The 21,069-nt window shown below is 32.4% G+C and overlaps 2 protein-coding genes across 5 annotated transcripts; both read left to right on the plus strand.

The window, feature by feature from the left end:
• The first annotated feature begins 385 nt into the window (after positions 1-385).
• On the plus strand, positions 386-3,708 carry LOC145133828 (uncharacterized). Of its 4 annotated transcripts, none has more exons than XM_079068788.1 (8): positions 386-1,142; positions 1,230-1,313; positions 1,745-1,796; positions 1,892-1,937; positions 2,022-2,263; positions 2,646-2,760; positions 3,342-3,412; positions 3,495-3,708. In XM_079068788.1, the coding sequence occupies exons 1-5, from the start codon at positions 900-902 to the stop codon at positions 2,032-2,034; spliced, it is 438 nt and encodes a 145-aa protein (XP_078924914.1). In that variant the 5' UTR covers positions 386-899; the 3' UTR covers positions 2,035-2,263; positions 2,646-2,760; positions 3,342-3,412; positions 3,495-3,708. The 4 variants fall into 4 exon arrangements, 2 of the variants coding, with proteins under 2 accessions (XP_078924914.1, XP_078924913.1); XM_079068787.1 differs by having other exon boundaries at positions 2,022-2,229; XR_013718778.1 differs by having other exon boundaries at positions 403-1,142; positions 1,684-1,796; positions 2,022-2,229.
• Positions 3,709-9,568: 5,860 nt separating this feature from the next.
• Positions 9,569-13,218, plus strand: ELP2 (elongator protein 2). The gene is made up of 10 exons (XM_079066993.1): positions 9,569-9,917; positions 10,015-10,102; positions 10,188-10,273; positions 10,427-10,577; positions 10,680-10,840; positions 10,922-11,551; positions 11,637-11,943; positions 12,019-12,239; positions 12,326-12,503; positions 12,586-13,218. Exons 1-10 carry the CDS (start codon positions 9,777-9,779, stop codon positions 13,083-13,085), a joined length of 2,463 nt encoding a protein of 820 aa, XP_078923119.1. The 5' UTR covers positions 9,569-9,776; the 3' UTR covers positions 13,086-13,218.
• Positions 13,219-21,069: the final 7,851 nt, after the last annotated feature.

Raw genomic sequence — 21,069 nt, forward strand, 5'->3', positions numbered from 1 at the left:
ATGGTTTGGTCATCTCCACATGTTCTTTCAAGGATTGAAAGCCGTACAATAGTTGATGTCACGCAGGTGCTCCATGTCACCCGAATTGAGGTGGTATTTCCATGTTTCCGGACATCTCAAACACAACGAAAAGATTTTTTTTTATCATACACCATATATAACATATGAACTTCCCTACAAAATGATGTTGCTCTATTTGTAGAATAATTACTTCAAATTTCTCTTCCCATCTATTGTCGAAATGGTGAAATCTATTTGACCATTTTCCATTGTTTCAATTAGCAGCAAACGGCCCATTGATTCAAATATTTTTTTGAGCTTGAAATCTCCAATCTTTTGATTGGGGGGGGGGGGGGGGGGGGGGGATTCATTGCAGATTGTGAGATCTTTACAAATTCTTTCTTTTGTGTATGTTCCTTTCTTTGGGGATATTGAGTCACCCTTCCTCAGTTTCACTGTAGACAACCTTACGTCCATATTGTGTCAATAGAAAGTGTTTGTGATGGTTTAATGTTGTTGAGTTCAACAATGATGGAAAACTCACACGAAGGAAGATATCACATATACAACCCAACATTGGATTTTTTTTCATATTCTTCCTATGTTCGTCAGGTACCATGAGCTTTACGAAAGAGGTACGGGCCTTGTGTACAAAAGAGAGTCTTCAAATCAATTCAAAGTGATTTATGTGGGTAGCAAGCGTGACGATTCTAGAGTTGAATCATTATATCCCTTCTATAACATCAAATTACCGATTCCCAACCCCGCCTTACCCAAAAATCAGACCTCACAAAATCTTTCATAGAGCCGACGATTGAAGATCTACGACTCCTCACACTCACAACGCCGGTGATTTTAAGGTTTTTTGTCCCCGATATCAAGGAACAACTAGGGCTTTTATGCTCCCGACCTCACAAGGGCGGACCCAAGAACTAGGGTTATCAGCGTCTTCAGGAAGAACAAGGATATCCGCTCTTCCTCCTTCCCATTCGACTAATTCTTCGTCAGCTCTTGTTGAATACATGTCTCCCAAATCAAATCAGGAAGATGAGGACCTCGAGGTGAAGCGATATCGAATTAAGGAAACATCTATTTCACAGTTCATTCAGCGTCTCCTTTCAAACCCACAGAACACGAATCTGGTTTTTGGCTTCTTCTTTTTTCATTATCTTTAGATTTATTTGTTTGTTAGGGTTTACTTTGCTAACATGCCTGGTACAATTTCACAGATACTCAATCCCCAATACAGAGAGATAACGCAAAACCCTGTCTTCACTAGTAAAAGTCAACTGACTTCACCAGAGACTATGCAGGTAATTAGCTAATTCTCTGTGTGTCTAACATCTATCTCCATGATGAACACACATTAGTCCGAATAAGGAAACATCTCGTGTATTAAAACGCATAATCTTAAGATGATAACCAAACCCCTTTTCACATACAACATTTACACTCATTTGTTATGTAGATTCAGGGCATGCATTATCCCTTAAGTGTGTTTTTAGTGTGTATCTTTGGTCATACTCAAAAAATTGCAATCATGTAGAAATCCTAAATTCACCATTTTAAATAACTTTCTCATTTAGGACAGATAAAGGAATGAATAAGAAGATAAAGACTTATGTCTTCACTTCTAATATTTCATGTTGTATTATTTTTATTCTTTTCTTGATGATGCTGCAGGAAATGTTGGCATTGCATCAATCTTTTTATTGTGAATTGTGAATAAAAATTTTAATTGCAGATACTCTGCATTATTAACTACTCCAGCCCTTTGTCAAGAAGGAAGACTCAAGGTATACATGTTTTCACCATTTTGCTGTTAAAAAGACGAAAATACCCTTCTTTCTGTAAAAGAATAAGCTGAGAAAGATTGTATGGAATGTTTCAGGAACTACAAGATATATTAGAAGCAGTGAAAATGGAACAACCACAAGGTCATGATGAGCTTTAAATATTTTTTTATACTATTTATTATGGAAAAAGCAAAAAAAAATGACCGATTTGTCCTTTTATTACAGTGAGGTTGAATGATGCAGTTACAAAGGAATGTGTTGTAGAGATGCCGGATGAATTTAACATAACATGGCTTCATAGAAGGGATCCCATACTTAATGTTAGTGACTTATCAATTGAAGAAAGTAGGAACTTAGGTTTGTTGCTTGATCAACTAAGGTATTAAGTTGCGAAGTCACTCAGCAATATGGTGGTTATTGTGCTAATCAAGAGGTAATTTTTGTCTTCATCAAGAATTTTTCTTCTGGTAAGTTGATTTTGTTTGTTAGTGGAATTTGATTGAGATTTTGTGCATATCATATGCTTGTTGGGGTTATTACAGTTTAGAACAAATTTTGTATTATTCATTTCAATGTTATTACAATGATGATCAGGATCTATTTCCATGTCTTTCTCTTTGATACTTTTTAAAATTCACCAACCAATTACAGTTTAGAACAAATTTTGTTGTATTCATTATAATCAGGCTGAAAAATTAATTGAAAATTTGAATTAAATTCTAAGACTTTGATAAAGGAGATACAAAGCTAGATACTAAGAGTAGAGGTCTGTGTTTGGTTCCTATTTCATGTACTGCTCAAGTTACATCGGTTATGCTATCTGTTAACATCTTGTTCTTTATTATCAAGAGAAATTTGAGGAAGGCTGCAGCTCAGGAAGTGGTTGACAAAGTGAGGCAGCACAATGGTCTGTTGGTTGATCAGGTGTATTACCCCAAATTTTTGTCTCTGGTTTCTGCTTACTGTAAGTTTGTTATATGCTGGATTTATTTTTTCATTTTCTTTTGTGAAGCTGTTGCTATATTGCGAAGTCGTCCTTTTAGTGATGTGAAATGATAAGATCCGTTACAGATGTGATCTCAATAGAGGAAATTATGTACCTTTCTATGGCTCTTAATATCACATGCTGTTACTTGTTAAACTATAGCTGCTTGCTAGTTATTTGTGAATTTTTGGCCTCACTAAGTTGGCAAACTGTAGTCGATTGCTACTTAATTATTGTGAATTTTTGGCTGAACTACTTATCATCTTTCAAGAAATAGACTGTACAGATAAAGATTCCCTTTGTACCTCATACACAATGGTTATTTTTAACTCTTATTATTTCATTTCTATCTTATTCTTCTAATAAGCCATCAATTCCAATGTAGTCGACTGTTTTTTAGAATCTTTATGATTTGTATTTAGTTTAATCTTCTATCCAGACCAAATTATCCTTGAAAGGACTTATTAATGATCATCATTTTTGGTAATACATGATATGGCATCCTGTGAAATTGTTCATAATTGGGCTGTTAATGTTTCTATTTGTTTTCATTTATGCAGGTAACAATCTTGTTGAATTAGAGGTGAAGAACACATGGCTTTCTGTGGACCATATGAATCAGATGTTAATGGTAACAAGTTTAACACTCGAGTCCATATGATCAGATGTTAATGGTAACAAGTTTAACACATGTGTCTTTGTTATACATATAGATTAGGAAGGTAGATCCGACTTTGGACATGGAGGCTGATGAAGGAGACAATTACACACATATTCCAGTAAGAAACAGAGTTGGATGATTATTTGTTAGTTTTATAGGAATGTATAACCCATGTTAGTAATGTATTATTTTTGTTTAACATTTGAATGATTCTTTGTATGACATATTATAATTTGTGCAATTTATTTTATTTTTTGAGTATGAAATTTTATTTTATATTATGCAATGCATTGTATTTTTTTGTATATGGTATTTTAGTTCTATTATGAGACATTAAATGCAAATTTTAATTTAAAAATTAATAAATATATAAGTATATTTATTTTAAACATTTAAATTTACGATACGCAAAAATGTGTGTCATCTTCGTTTATGACATGGCCTTTCTTGACAGGGGTTTTAATGATACGCATTGCGTGTCATAATGCGTGTCGTAAATGCGCATCGTCTATAGACGACGCGCAAAAGCGTGTCGTCTCTTGTTATGATAGGGCCTTCCTTGACACACATTTGCGCGTCGTCTGAGCGTTTTACGACACACATTGCGCGTCGTAAAAGGCTGTTTTTCTAGTAGTGCCAGTCTCCCCCATCAGTTTACATCAAGAAAATAGGATTCGACTTATAAAAAAAGGAAAACGAATTGGATCTTACAATGTTCTAGAAATCCCCGAATCCAGTTCTCTTTTAAAACACATGTGTTATTTTTAATAGAAAGTATTTATACCTGAAAAATCACGCGTGTAGATCCTTGTCTGAGTTCCACACTGGTGGTTTTGGAGGACTTGCCTCATTTGTCACACTACCTCCATTTTCCACACTTACTAGAGGATTGTCAAAAATGTACCTGAGAAACTGTGATGATGGTTCAATGGGTTTTGGCTGTGTATCAAGAGTACAGAAGTAAGAATAAAGCACCATACCCACAACAGCAATTAGGATTCCCAAAATGTTTCTCCAACTAAAAGGATCGTGTAATAGAAAATATCCAAATGCCAAAACTAGACATGTTTTCAGGTGACATAACACTTGATAAGTCACCGGAGATGTTTTTTCGATCGAAGTTGACAGACACCGATATTAAGCAAGACAGAATAATGAATGCCTGAAATTTATACAGAAAAATAGAATTAATGATTCCAGTTTGTGTGAGATATGGAACACTGAAACTGGCTTATAACATTATACAGAAAGACTATTTTAACCTTACCAGAACTTGATTTGTGTATTTGAAAGCGAAAACATTTCGATTGGTCAAAAGGGCATCTAGAAATGGAACGATGATGAACAGGATAAGAGCTTGGAGACAATTTTTTACCTGTCGTTGATCGGGACTACCAAAACAAGGGGGAAACACCGGGATTGTCGAGCAAACACCACCGAGACCCCCATTTGATTCCTTGTTCTAACCGAGAACTTTTCTGACTTCTTCATCTAACCCTCCCTGCTTCGTACTTCAAAGCCACAGAGGACGAAAGCAGCCCCGCTGCTTCGCCCCCCGTCCTTCTTCGATCTAGACGACCATCAGAGCACGTCATTCGGGTGCAATGGGTCTGCAATCGTCGGACATCCCTCGCACCTCGATCTCGTTATTTATCAATCACTATCTCTATTTCTCAGTTCTGGAATAAAAAACGGAAGGAGGGGGATGGTTGTGGTCGTCGACAATAAAGATGATGGTGGTGGTCAGTAGCCGATTGGATGGTCGGCGTGAAGGAGTCTTCAACCGGTAATGAATGACTGATCCTACACCGGTGATGAATTCATCAGATCAATCTATAAAATGAGGGAATTAGGTTAAAATCAACGTAACTAGCAAAATTATAGGGAGTATTTGTGGAAGCTATTTATCAAATTACCTAGTTACCCTTATTGATTTATTTAATTATTGTTTTTTCTATTAAATTTTGATTGGCCCACATTTATGCATACAATAACACAATAAATACTTTAAACACGTGAACCTATCTCTCTCTCTCTCTCTCTCTCTCTCTCTATATATATATATATATATATATATATATATATATATATATATATATATATATATATATAATTCTCACCATACTGTATTTTTTCTTATAATTCTCTTATTCTCATGAAAATGTTAGAATAGTGCTTGTAATTTGTGTGTTTTTTTTCTCTTTTAATTCTTTCATTCTCTAGAGAATTTCAGTTTTGTACTTGTATTTAACGGTCATTCTCATAAGAATGATATATTTTGCAATTGTAATTTAATCTCAAGAGAACTTCGGTTTTGTACTTCTAATTCTTACTATATTTTTTTAAAATTCTACAAGAATATTAGTATAATATGTATATTTTGTGAAATGTTAATATAAATTTCGTAATCTTTATCAATTTACATGAAATGAAAGAATGGGGCGGTTCAATTGAAAGAAGACCCTGCTACATGTTGAGAAACCTAGGAGTTCCTTGCATGAAAGTAGCAAATTGCATAGGACCTTATAAGAATTTATCGTTTTGGAAGTGACCTTCAAAAAGATGTACGTGGCATCAGGTATTTAAATTTCTCTTCTTATTTGTGTATGTATATCTTTGTGGTTGATTCACGATTCGTGATTGCCATTTAAATGGGATTACTTATTCTTTCAGGCGTTACTCAATCAAGAAAAAAAAATCAAAAGGAGAAGGGGATATGGGCATGTGACTTTATAAAAAAAAAAACTCTCATCACAATGTATTTTTTTCTTATAACTCTTTTATTCTCATGAAAATGTTAGAATAGTGCTTGTAATTTGTGTTTTTTTTCTTTTTTAATTCTTTTATTCTCTAGAGAATTTCAGTTTTGTATTTGTATTTAATGGTCATTCTTATAAGAATGATATATTTTGCAATTATAATTTAATCTCAAGAGAAATTCGGTTTTATACTTTTACTTCTTACTATATTTTAAAAAAATTCTACAGGAATATTAGTACAATATGTATATTTTGTGAAATGTTAATATAAATTTCTTTTTCTAACACATTCTGCCAAGATTTAAAATGTATTCGATAAAAAAAGTTACATTCTTTCAAGAATGACACGTATTATGTTAAGAATTGTTCTTTAGTTTAATAGATTGTTTTAGTTTTAATTTTGAAATCTATTAAGATTAATTACAAATTTACAATACTCAAATTGTAATTGAAAATTCTTCAAAAAATGGTCAAAATTCATCCCATAATTATCACACATTCTATAATTAAATAAACATCAAATGTCCATAATACTCTTTTAAATGGATTTGATGTTATTATATGGTACATGTTAGTACATTTTACTACTATATACCCAAAGATCATATAATCATTCATTTTTTTTTTCCATCTAATGGTTAAGATTTTGTTACACAACAACACAATAATTATCATTTACATTTGAACCTAACTATATATATATATATATATATATATATATATATATATATATATATATATATATATATATATATATATATATAAGAGTTATTTGGAAAACAAAAAAACCCTAAAAATCATAATAATGCATAAAAAAATACTTAGAGATCACAAAGCTTTTTTTTAAAATTTTTTTTTGAAAAAATCGCAGCTTTCTATACAAATTCGTTGAAAAAAATTTTGAAAAAAAAAATTATAAAAAAAAATTGATTTTTTTTTCAGCGAATTTTAAGAAAAAGCTGTTATTTTTTATAAAAAAAATTCAAATTTTTTTTTGTGATCTCTAAGTATTTTTTTTATGTATTTTTATAATTTTTAGAGTTTTTTGTTTTCCATAGATCCTAAGCCTATATATATATATATATATATATATATATATATATATATATATATATATATATATATATATATATATATATATATATATATATATATATATATTAGATGTTAGCCCGCGCAAAGCGGTGACGTCAAATAACTCTTATGGTGAATAGTTTATTAAGGGGAAATAATTATTAAATTTTATTATTAGTTATTAAGTAATAGAAAAGTTATCACTTTTAAATAAAATATTAATTTTTAAACCTTATATTTATATTGCCTATTTATACTATTAATGTAAATTAATTAATAATGATGTTTAGTTTAAAAAATATAAATTAATTAATATACATAACTTTATTTTGCTACAAATTGAATTTAATAATAACCTTTCTTATTCATGTCTTCCCATTTTTGGTAAGTATTATTGATTTATTTATACATAATTGATTTGTACAAACAACTTTATAATTTATACATCTTAAAATTGAAGATATGATGAATATATATATATATATATATATATATATATATATATATATATATATATATATATATATATATATATATATAAAAGACAAGTATTCAACTACACATTGTATCTGTCCACTAAATGAATACAATGTCTTACTAGTTAGTATTGTAAAGTGGAGTAATGATTTTTATAACGACTTATTTAAAAGATCCATGTAAAACACTAGCCATTTGTGTATTGTCGAGTGTATGGTAATTCATTTAGTAACGAATGAGTCATTTGTAGTGTGTATGACGCGGTTTAGTTCGGTTATTGGTTAAAACCGAACCATAACCATTACAATTGGTTAATGTATTTTTATAACCACTGGGTAGCGGTTAATATTGCTTTTGGTTAACGGTTTTAGTTGGTTAATGATTATGCTTATTGATTAATATCGGTTAACCATAATAATTCAAGATTACATAAAAATAAAAATATTTTTTTATAAAAACTGAAAAACATGAAGTTTATTGTTATAAAAAGTGAATGATTGTGTATATATAATTGTATTGATAGAACTTATCATATATAATTCCAAATATATACTTTTTAAAATTTTTATTTCCAATATAATTGCATACCATATATTTACTATTAGATTATAAAAACATTTATTAATATTATTGGTTTGGTTCTGTTTATATTGGTTCGGTTTTTGATGAAAACCATAACCAATCCATATGTATTCGATTAATCAAATTTAGAAACCGCACCATATCTTTTAGTAATGGTTCGGTTAAAATGGTTCGATTATATCGGTTAATTTGGTCATGGTTCGTTTTTTTGGTTAATATGCTCACCCCTAGTCATTTGAAATCAAGATCTTAGATTATGTTGAACAAATCTCGTTTCACTCATTCAAAACAAAACATGTTTAATTTGTTCAGACAAGATAAAGAAGTTTTAAAAATCAGGACATATATACTTCTTGTGATGAATTTATATAAAAAACAATACTTTTCATGAATTAGACAAAAAGTTACTAAATTGAATGAAACTATTGCTATATCTAAGCATCTAACATTAAGTACACTTTTTACATTTCATATATGTTAAATGCAAAACGATATCTACAAAATCCCAACACTAACCAGATAAAGATTATATATATATATATATATATATATATATATATATATATATATATATATAATACCAACTTAATGTTTATTTGGTTTTATTTTTGTAGAGCCAAATTACTAAATTCCTATCATATTATAGTTTTTAAAGTTTGGTACAAAATGCTAAGATTTTATTTGGAAATAGTAAGTTTGATTCTTCTTATAGCAAAATTTTCACATTTATATTTTCTCTCCTAAAATAATTTTGATTAATCAGTTTTTATCCTTCATAATTTTAAACTTAAATTATTGGTAATTTTAATTTACAATTTTGATCCCTTACTATATTTTAAAATTACGTTTTTGGTCCCTTACATAACTGATTTTACATAATTGCTTTTATAGTTTCCATTTTTATTAATATTATTTTTTATTTAAACGATAATTAATACAATTTGGAAAACTGAAAATTTTCATTTTCTTGGAAAATTTTGGAAAACTAAACGAACCAAACGCGCTTTTAAAATTTCCGTTTTTCTTGGAAATTTTTTTTAGAAAACTGAAAAATTTTCCACAACCAAACGCACCCTTAGTTTCTACAGCATCACACGGACAAACCCTAGTTATATCTTAACTTTCCATTGAGGTCCATGGATGATGATACATTGATATGCCATCATGGCTTCATCCTTCATCTAATACCTTTATGGGCTCATCTTAGATCCAAGTTTTCGGGTAGGGGCCGGCACAAAATAAAAGTTTCATCTCCACTGCCTGACCCGACCCACTTCTACTCCTAACACCCCGCTGCTTTTGCTAAATCTCCTCCTAAAACGATTCCCTCCGCCGTCGCCTGAATAAAATTTACCTCCGCCGTCGATTTCGCGACTCCGTCACGGGCAGAGTCACAGACACAGAAACAGACACACTCAAGCACTGAAATATCTTCTTCAGCCATGGTTCAAAATGGAGCAGTGGGTGTGGAGAGAGTATTCATAGGAGGAGGATGCAATCGAATTGTTAACAATGTTTCCTGGGGTGCCTGTGGTTTAGTTTCATTCGGCTCTCAAAACGCCGTCTCCATTTTTTCTCCTCAGGTTTTTCTCCTACTGTACGATCCTTCTCCAGTTTTGATCATTATGTTCTTACTCCTTTTAAACCCTAAATGAAAACAAATTGAGGTTTTCTTGACAGACTGCGAAGATATTAACTACGCTACCAGGTCATAAAGCTTCAGTCAACTGTACTCATTGGCTTCCAAGCAACAAGTTTGCATTTAAAGGTACAATTTATAACATTTTGATAAAATAGACTACACAGAAACACAATTTTTTTGGGGTTAACTAAATGTTCTTATGCTTTTGTAGCTACTAATTGGGAGAAACATTATCTACTCTCTGGAGATGCTGAAGGAGTCATCATTTTATGGGAGTTCTCTCTATCAGAAAACAAGGTACTTGAATGAATGCTTTACTGGGATATAAAAATCTATGCAAACAAGCATTTTCAACCAAATTGTTCATGCAAATATTTCATCCAGATTGATATCTTCCTTAAAGTTTCTCTCATCAAGTGCTTATGATTTATTTCTGAAATTTGGTTACAGTGGAGAAATGTATCACAACTGCTGCAATCACACAAGAAAGGAGTCACCTGCATTACTGCAATTCTGACATCTCAAACTGAAGCAGTATTTGCATCCACCTCTTCTGATTGTGTGCTTAACATTTGGAAAATAGTCTTACCTTCTTTTGGAGGTTAGTTTCAGTAAAAAAAAACCAAAAACACCATCTCAAAATCACATTCATTATCACTTTGATCCAAAACCAATTTCAACATCTTATAAATAATCATCACAGGTGAATGTACAATCACATGCTTGGATTCCCTCTCTACTGGTTTAAAACCAATGGTTACACTTTCACTAGCAGAATTACCAGGAAATCCCACACATCTTATTCTAGCAATGGGAGGACTTGACAACAAGATTCATTTATATTGCAGTGATTCAACACGAAAAGTACGTATTTTTCCACATGTACCCATTTTTCTTGATCTTATATAATCAATTCACATGAAACTTTTGCTTATTTTCATATAGTTTGTTCGTGCATGTGAGTTAAAAGGCCATACAGATTGGATCAGAAGCTTAGACTTCTCATTACCTGTAGAAACAAACAATCTTCTCCTTGTAAGCTCTTCTCAAGATAAAGGCATACGCATATGGAAATTGTCTTTATGCAATTTAGACAAAAAGAAAGCAGAAAACAGCTTGGCTTATTACATAAAAGGGCCTGTATTTGTATCTGGTTCTTTCTCCTATCAAGTGTCTTTAGAATCTCTTCTCATTGGTCATGAAGATTGGGTATATTCAGTCGAATGGCAACCACCTTCTTTATCATGTTATCAACCTCAAAGCATCTTATCTGCATCAATGGACAAAACTATGATGATATGGCAACCTGAAAGAACAACTGGTATCTGGGTGAATGTGGTTACTGTTGGTGAGTTAAGTCATTCTGCTTTAGGGTTTTATGGTGGACATTGGAGTCCAAATGGTGATTCTATATTGGCCCATGGTTATGGTGGATCTTTCCATTTATGGAAAAATGTTGGTGATGATATTGATAATTGGAAACCCCAAAAAGTTCCATCTGGACATTTTGCTGCAGTGATGGATGTTGTGTGGGGTAGGGGTGGTGATTATTTGATGTCAGTCAGCCATGATCAGGTATTTGATAACCATTTTTCTTTTTCTTTTTTTTTTTGTAAAAAAATGAAGCGAATTCCTCTTTCTTGAATCTTGATACATGCAGACCTCTAGAATATTTGCTTCATGGCTAAATGAGGCGAACACTTGGCATGAAATTGCTCGCCCTCAAGTTCATGGTCATGATATTAATTGCTTAACAATCATTAAAGGAAAAGGGAATTATAAATTTGTAAGTGGGGCTGATGAGAAAGTTGCTAGGGTTTTTGAAGCTCCATTATCGTTCTTGAAAACATTAAATCATGCAACTTCATGTCTACATGATTTTGAAGACTTGCAAGTTGATGATGTTCAAGCATTAGGGGCAAATATGTCCGCTCTTGGTTTATCTCAGAAACCTATTTATGCTCAAGGTAAACTTCATTTCACTATTTCATTATAATTTACCTTTTCGAATTTTTTAAATTCTTGATTTTGTGTTTTTGCAGCTTTAAGTGAAAGAACAACGGATGGAATTGGAAATGAAGGTTTTGACACAATGGAGACAATCCCGGATGCCATTCCATCCGTTTTGACTGAACCACCAATTGAAGAGCAATTAGCATGGCATACGTTATGGCCGGAATCACATAAACTTTATGGTCATGGGAATGAAATCTTTTCTCTATGTTGTGATCATCAAGGGAAGCTTGTTGCCTCTTCTTGTAAGGTACGATGGGAATGGAATCACTCAAAGGAATGGAATAACCAATTCCATTCCATCGTACCAAAAACTAAATTCCAATCCTTTTACAGGCTCAATCGGCTTCAGTGGCGGAAATATGGCTATGGGAAGTTGGTAGTTGGAAAGCAGTTGGAAGATTACAGTCTCATACCTTAACAGTCACTCGTATGGAATTCTCCCATGATGACAAATATCTTTTAGCAGTCTCAAGGGATCGCCACCTGTCACTCTTCTCTATAGATCGAACAGGTCAGCAATAAGAAAAATAAAATAAAATTGCATCACATTCTGTTCCCATGGAATTCAATTCCATTCCATTTGTATTGTACAGGTGGCATGGATGGAATCAGTTATAAACTTGTAACAAGACAAGAAGCACACAAAAGAATCGTGTGGGCATGTTCATGGAACCCATCCCCATTGACCCACCAATTTGCCACTGGTTCCAGGGACAAAACCGTAAAAATATGGGAAGTCAACAAGTCTTCTTCCACTTCCACCATACAACTATTCATAACTCTACCTACTTTCAAAACCAGTGTCACTGCCCTATCTTGGACCACTCCCATTCCCATCAATCCTGTTCATAACAATGGAATTATAGCAGTCGGAATGGAATCAGGTCTCATTGAGCTTTGGAATCTGTGTTTTACAAAAAACCAAAAAGATTCATCTCTTGTGATCCAGTTTGATCCGTTTATGTGTCATGTTTCATCTGTGAATCGTTTGGCATGGAGAGATGTGGAGAAGAAAGATGACTGTGAGAGTATGCAGTTGGCTTCTTGTGGAGCTGATCATTGTGTCAGGATTTTTAAGGTAACTTTGGTTTAATTTTTGATTTTAAAATGTTTATATTTTATTATGATTTGAGGATTGCATCTCTGTTTGTAGTACAATTTTGAAAGACAAATATGCCCTTGAAGTACAAATGTAGAATGATTTTTATGTTGAACTCATTCCAACACTTTGTTTTTGCAATATGAAACTCCTTTTTACTGTAAAAATGGTTTTTAAAAAAATTCTGTTATAAAAATCCTTAAAAAAAATTATTTTTTTAATGAAAAATCGTGGTTGCATTTTGTAGTCGAGAATCATGCCATTTGCATTGAGTAGTGCATTTGGTAGTATTGTTTTTTAATATTTTTTGGGTGAATAGTGGCATTTTTTTTTTTTTTAAATTTATCATGAGTAATGCCATTTGCGTTGAATTTGACTTCTATAACATATAAAGGTTTTATTATATAGGTTTATGTATATTTTTATTATAGTATCGACTCTTTCGATTATGTTTTTCTTGTATTTAGTTGGATCATCCGAGAATCGACAATATTTTATAACAACAAAAATTGAAAATGCGGTAAATTTACAAAAATCGTTCTTATAGTATTTGTATAATTCAATTTTGGTCTAGGGATAAATCGATTATTTTTAAAATATTAACCGGTTAAAAGTTAGATGTAACGACTAAGGGAGCAATTGTGTTTGATTTGAACACTATAAGGATCGTTCATGTAGCGTCGACAAAATTATCTTTAATTTGACAATTCTTAAAACTATAGGGATGATCTGTGAAATTTTGCCAATACCTTAAGAAGTAAGTGCTTTTGTAAAATTTTGGAGTAAATTACACGAATGGTCCCTATGGTTTAGGGTAATTTGCATGTTTGGTCCCTAACTTAATTTTTTAACTCGGAAGGTCCCTACTGTTTGTTTTTGTTACGCGCTTGGTCCCTGTTTTACCTAAAAAGACTATTTTGCGATTGATTTTTTAATTTATTTAAATAAACACACCTCCACCCCCGTCACCTTACCTTACCTTACCTACCTTACCATTTTTTCCTATTTAAAAAATAGTTTTTTTAGATATGATAGAGACCAAGTGCGTAACAAAAACAAACTGTAGGGACCAAGTGTGTAACAAAAACAAATAGTAGGGACCTTCCGAGTTAAAAAAATAAGTTAGGGACCAAGCGTGCAAATTATCCCAAACCATAGGGACCATTCGTGTAATTTACTCAAAATTTTGTACATTAAAGATGAGATGCAAGCATAAAAAAATATATATTTAAATGTGTGTGAGAAATACAAATACATAATATAGATTCACGATTGAAAACTATTAGTTTTTATCTTAATTATTCTGTTCAATTTATCTGGAGAGATAATAGCATAATTTAAAACTTATGCTTTTGTCCTTTATTAAATTTTTGATGTCTTCATTTGTATCTATTCAAATCAACTTATTCTACATTTCGATGACTCAAATATTCTTATTTTCTTGGATATGTTTATCTTTGTGTTGAAAGTACATTAAAGACAAAATATAAACTGTTTCGATACTCAATAACAAAGCAAGGTCGGTTTCTAATTCACATTCTTATCATGAACAACATCATGTTCGATTTGAACCATAACTTTGGTTGCATCTTAGTGTCATTCCACTGAGAAACTATTTACTCTACTTAGTCTAGAAGGAAGTTTTTTTTGGAAAAAACCATCAACCTCACGATTACAAGCTCGTGCACACGCGAGGAAACGATCCCAAGAAAATGTTCTCACTTACCATTTTGCAGTATTCATTTAATACATGTCCTAGGGGTGAGTATTTGGATCTCTAGATCGGATAGGACCAGGAACCAGACCTACATCGTCCAAGGTCTATCAATTTCTGTAAAATTGGTCCGGTCCGGTCTGGTTCAGTCCAAATACTCACTCCCAAGTCGTAATAGATAAATTAAGTTTCGATAGGGCTTTAACGAGTTGTACAATACAATGGCGGATGCAGACTGTTTTAGTAGGGGTGTCCATCGTACTTCAAGCGGGTGCACCTAATAGAAAAAAAAAAAAAAAAAATTTTACACTGCGTGCCGGAAATTGAGCAGTGGCCCGGGACCCCAAATGCCCCACTAAGGTCCGCCACTGGTACAATATACACCTAAAGTAGTACCAGTCCAACAGATACAAGAACCGAAAAACCCAGACCCGAACCGACCTCAACAGGTCCGGTCCAAGGTCCACAAATTTCTCTCAAACCGGTTCAGTCAAAGAGCCAATCCTGTTTGGTCCAAATGTTCACTCCTGTCATGACCGACTTTATGTATAATATATAAGATATTATTGTGACATGTACCACCGACTTTATGTATAATATATAATATATTATTGTGACATGTACTTACAAACTCATGATTTACATTAAATTTTAGACTATTTATGGTAACCATGGAACCTGTTTCGGATATAGTCATCTACTTTCTTTGGTTCCTTAGCAAATATGTTTCTAGGTTCCTTAGCAAATATGTCATTAGAAACAGGAAGATGGTAATAGTTGAGATATCTCAAAGTATATCAAAGTAGGTTCTTCTTAACTTTCATCTATATATACACTCACAAAGGTTATATCTCCATTGGCAAGTTGTGTAATAAATCATTAAACATGCATGATCGGATTCTTAACTGTTATTAAGCAAATTGAGAAAAATGTAAGTAAACAACACGTAATAAACTTGAGAACAAAAATCGCTTACAAAATGAATTAAGAAAACCGTTGGTTGAAACTTGTTTTGAGCTATCATAAAAATAGATAATATATCTTAATATAATTTACATTATTACTTTGACGTGTTTCTATTTCAACATAAATCAACCTATCAAATCGTTATTACAATAAGATTTCCAAAATGATGAAGACTTTTGCTAGGTTATAATTATAAGATTGCTTATGAACTAGATGATGTGAAAGGTAGTGTCATGGGATGCGATGACTTGGTTCTTTATTTGGCAAACAAGAGCGTATTTATGAAGGATTTTTTTTTTTCATTTGCTGATAAAACCGTTTGTTTCTAATTGAACGTCCTTATGGATTATATTCACTATTGTATATTTCATGAGATAGACTATTGAAAGGAAAAATATTACTTGTAAACATCTCGCGATATTCACACCTAAGTATATGTTGGAATAAAATGCACATAACATCCGTATTTATAGGAAATATATTCACATTAATTTTCACGTGTTGTCATTAATTTTCGTGGGGTTTTCCCACTAAAAACTATGTTAACTCTAGAGAGAGAGAGAGAGAGAGAGAGAGAGAGAGAGAGAGAGAGAGAGAGAGAGAGAGAGAGAGAGAGAGAGAGAGAGAGAGAGAGAGAGAGAGAGAGAGAGAGAGAGAGAGAGAGAGAGAGAGTCTGATTTTCAATCTTCATGTATTGATTAACTTCAACTACAATGAAGAAAACAAAATATATACCTACATATATAAGTCTCTTTAACAAATACCTGCTAACTATTTTTGAAACTAACTAAGGTGCTGTTTGTTTTTTCTGATGCAAAATGTCTGCAGTCTGCGGATCACATCTGTAGACCTCTGCAGTAAAAGAGGTGGACCAAACGTCTGCAGTCTGAAAAAAGAAGACTGTTTGTTTTTTTAACATCTGCGAGCTACTAAAATAAACTGAAATCTAAATAAACTGATTTTTTTAAACTTCAAAGTGATTTTTTAATATTTTTATGACTTTGTTATAAATAATTAACGAATTTAGATCAACTTTTATGTATTATTGTATAAAAAATAAAAATAAAAATGGTATGAATTAAAGTATATATTTGATAAAAACCAACAACTTTGGTTGCAAAGTTATAACTAAACATTATAATTAGTGATCTAAGAATTTGATACATAAATGGATGGAAATAAACTTCGATTTTTTCACTTAAATCTATTAAAAACGTATCATAAATATTTTCTCGTGAAATTGACGATACTGTATTAAATAATGTTTTACAAAATTTGGCAAAAAAATATGAGAATATATTATCAATTTTTTTTCATATTTATATAAACAACTTCAACGACTATTATTGTAATAAATCTTTATTTATAAATTTGTCAAAAATATCATGTTTGTATCGTCGAACGTTTTTTTTAAGTTTTGTATTTTTTTTTCAAATTGTTTATCATTAATAAAGTTGGAAAAAATATAAATTAAAAGAAAAAACTTAAAAAAAATAAAGCTATATATGTTTTTTTAGGCAAGAAGATGTCTGAAGATGTTAGAAGACTCTGGTCCACATCTGCGCCAAGAAGAGGGCGCGCAGACATTTTTAGGTCTGCAGTCTTCAAAAAAACAAACAGTCTGCGAAGGCTAATGTCTGCGCGTGGTCTGCGCGGCGCAGACAGAAGAGGCCATGCAGATCTGCAGACAAAAAACAAACACTACCTAAATGTTAAATTACAGTTATACCCATAACTAATCAACAGAAACAAAAATGAAAAGCGTATAGAAACTAACACCCCCTCAATCTCGGGGAGGGGGGGGGGGTGGTATGGAAGTAACCCAAATTGGATTGTTGCATCTTGATGTGCTGGCCCATACAAAGGTTTATTAAACACATTAGCTAGCTGTTGTTGAGTTGGAATATGAGACAAAGATATTAAGCCAGCCTGTAGCTTCTCTCGAACGAAATGACAGCTGAGTTCTATATGTTTTGTCCTGTCGTGATATACTAGATTGGTTGCAATGTAGATAAGAACTTGATTGTCACATTTGAGAGGAACAAAGGTAATGTTGTCCACTTGTAATTCAGAAAGAAGACGAGATAACCAAATCAATTCTGCACAAATACGTCGCATCGACCTGTATTCGGATTCTGCAGGATCATAGAAAGACCGTAACGTGCTTCTTGGATTTCCATGAGATAGGTGCATTTCCAAAAAGTATGAAGAAACCACTAACACTTCTTTTAGCGATTGGACAAGAGGCCCAATCAGAATCACAGAAAGCTTTAATGTTAAAAGAAGGATCTTTGTTAAATAATAATCTTTGAGTCATAGTTCTTTTAAGATACCTTAAGAGATGCATTGCAACATTATAATGGGCTTGACAAGGAGTTTGGCTGAATTAACTCAAATACTGTACTAAATAAGCCAATCAGGTCGAGTATGAAGCAGGAAGTTCAATTTTCCAATGAGCTGTCTGTAAAGAGTAGGATCAGACAAAGGTTCTTCCATTAAAGGCAATAATTAAAGCTTTGGTGGTAAAGGAGTGGTAATAATAGGCTGATCTTGTACTGAATATGCAGAAATAAGTTATTTGATATACTTTTATTGATTGATCACCATTCCATTTGCAACTTTATTAAACTCTATGCCAAAAAATAATGAAGATGGCCCAATCCTTGATTTGAAATTGATCATGAAGTGAGTTTTTTGAGAGATTAAATCTCTATGTCATCATCTCTTATGACTAAAATATCATCAACATATATTGCTACAACGACTATGTTGGTAGAAGGTTTCTTGATAAAAAGAGAATAGTCATTAGGTGATCTTTGATAGCCTTTAAGAATAAGAACAAATGAGAGCTTGTCGTACCATTGTCTGGAGGCTTGCTTCAGACCATATAAGGACTTTTTAAGCTTGCAATCATGAGAAGACGGTGGAAGAGAAAGTCCAGGTAGGGGGTCTCATATAGACTTCTTCATAAAGATCTCCATGTAGAAAAGCGTTATTCACATCAAATTGATGTATATGTCACCCTCGTTTCACAGCAAGAGATACCAAGCATCTAACAGTTGTGAATTTCACCACTGGTGAAAAAGTTTCATTATAGTCTATCCTTTGTCTTTTAGTGAACCACTTTGCTTCTAGCCTTGCTTTATGTCTTTCCACAGTGCCATCTGCTTTGTATTTGATTTTGAAAACCCATCGACAAGCTATTGGTTTCTTGCCGTTTGGTAATTTTACAACCTCCCATGTATGATTTTCATATAAGGCTAACAACTCTTTTCTCATAGCTTCTTCCTGTTGAGGTTTGCCCTTGGATTCATGATAAAAAGTGGGTTCAACTTCCATAATTGGTAATGGAAAAGCATCTTTGGTAACAACTAGAGAAACACTTTGAGGCTTAGAACTAGGACCAATGCATAAATTTGTAATAATATGAGAGCAAGTAGAAGATACATATGTAATGGAATTATTACAAACATAATATTGAAGATGAATGGGTGGATGAGATATCCTTGTTGATCTTCTTAACAAAGGTTCTTGAGTGAGTGATGCATGTAAAGGAGAAGCAGATGGAGAACCGTTGTCATTAGAATCAGGGACAAAATTTGTTTCAGGGGTAAAAAGAGAATTTTGATTATCATAATCAAAATAGGAATGGGAATGAAAGAATCCATAGGGGAAGGTAAAGAGTGATCTTTTGAATGTAATGGAAATATATTTTTAAAATATTTTACATCTCTTGAAATAGAAATGGTTTTGGTTACCAAATTTAAAACCTTGTAAACCTTTTGTGAGATATTTTTTTTTATTTATGATCAGTTGCACCTGAGTCTATAATCCAAGAAGTATGTATTTGTAGGAGATGGGATGATTTATAGACATTATCACAAAAATGTGTAAAGGAAAAGGGTTTACCATTAGGATTGAGATATCTTTCTGAAATGGTAGAGTTGATTTGGGACGTAGAAGAGCTGTTATTGAGTGATGTTGTATTCAAACGTTGAAGTAATTGATGGTATTGCTCAGAGGAGAAACTCATAGCTGGTGTGGAAGAAACATTGTGAACAACTAAAGAAGAATCATCCTTTTTGCCTTTTGTGAATTTGAAATTGGTGGGAAATCCAACAAGTCTATAACAATGGGACTTTGTGTGACCTTTTTTCTTGCAATGAGTGCATGTGAGATTCTTCTTAGAATTTTAAGAGTTGGAATTGGAAGAAACATGCATATCAATTGCTTCATTGTTAAGAACTAAAGAAACATTGATCTCTTTTTGCTGTTCTTCTTGAATTATTAAAGCATAAGCAGTGGGCAATGTAGGCAGAGGTTTCATCATGAGAATTTGTCCTTGCATGATTTTATCTGAATCATTAAGCCCCATTAAGAGTTGAATAATCTTTTGATCTTCAAGAAATTTATTGAGAGCAGTTGCTGCAGTACATGAACATGTTGGAAGATCTTGAACCACTCGTAATCTATCCCATATCTTCATGAGTTCGGTGAAATATGTAGAAAAATCATCTGAACCTTGAGAGATCAAATGCAACTTTTGTTGAATGTTGTAAATCAACACACCACTTGATTGCTCATATCGTTGATTTAATTCCGTCCAGATCTAAGATGTAGTGGGGAGAAAAAGAATACTATCTGCAATGTTCTTGTGAAGAGAATTCAAAATCCAGCTTATAACCATGGAATTGGCATGATACCAACCAAGATATGTAGATGAATTAGGTGCATGTTGAGAAATTGATCCATCAACAAGACCTAATTTGTTCTTTGCAAATAGAGTGATAACCATTGCTCGTTTCCAAGCGATAACAAGAACAAAGCTTGGATTATCAGATGATCTAAGGTAAAAAGGATTTGAAACGGAAATAACAGTTGAATCACTTGAATTAGATTCTTCTGACATGATTGGTTATGAACAATTGAACTAAAAGAAATTGAAGATGCATGCGAAATACGAACAATTGAAGATGATGAACGGATCGTTAATCTGATACCATGTTAACTCTAACGATCTTAGAGAAAGAGAGAGAGAGAGAGAGAGAGAGAGAAGATATGATTTTCAATCTTCATGTATTTATTAACTTCACTTACAATGAAGAAAACATAATATATACATACAGATACAGGTCTACTAAAACATTTCATAACATTATTTTTACATGTTTTTCATAGAGATTTCATCCATATGTCGTTCTTTTATGGACTTTTGTATTGAGGCTTCTTTTGTTCAAACACCATAGAATGGTTATAATTTTTAACTCAACCATTTTATGCAAGTTTTAATTTTATCAT

This window comes from Lactuca virosa, chromosome 8, assembly GCF_052849685.1.
Source record: "Lactuca virosa cultivar CGN04683 chromosome 8, Lactuca_virosa_CGN04683_v6, whole genome shotgun sequence".
Lineage (NCBI taxonomy): Eukaryota > Viridiplantae > Streptophyta > Magnoliopsida > Asterales > Asteraceae > Lactuca > Lactuca virosa.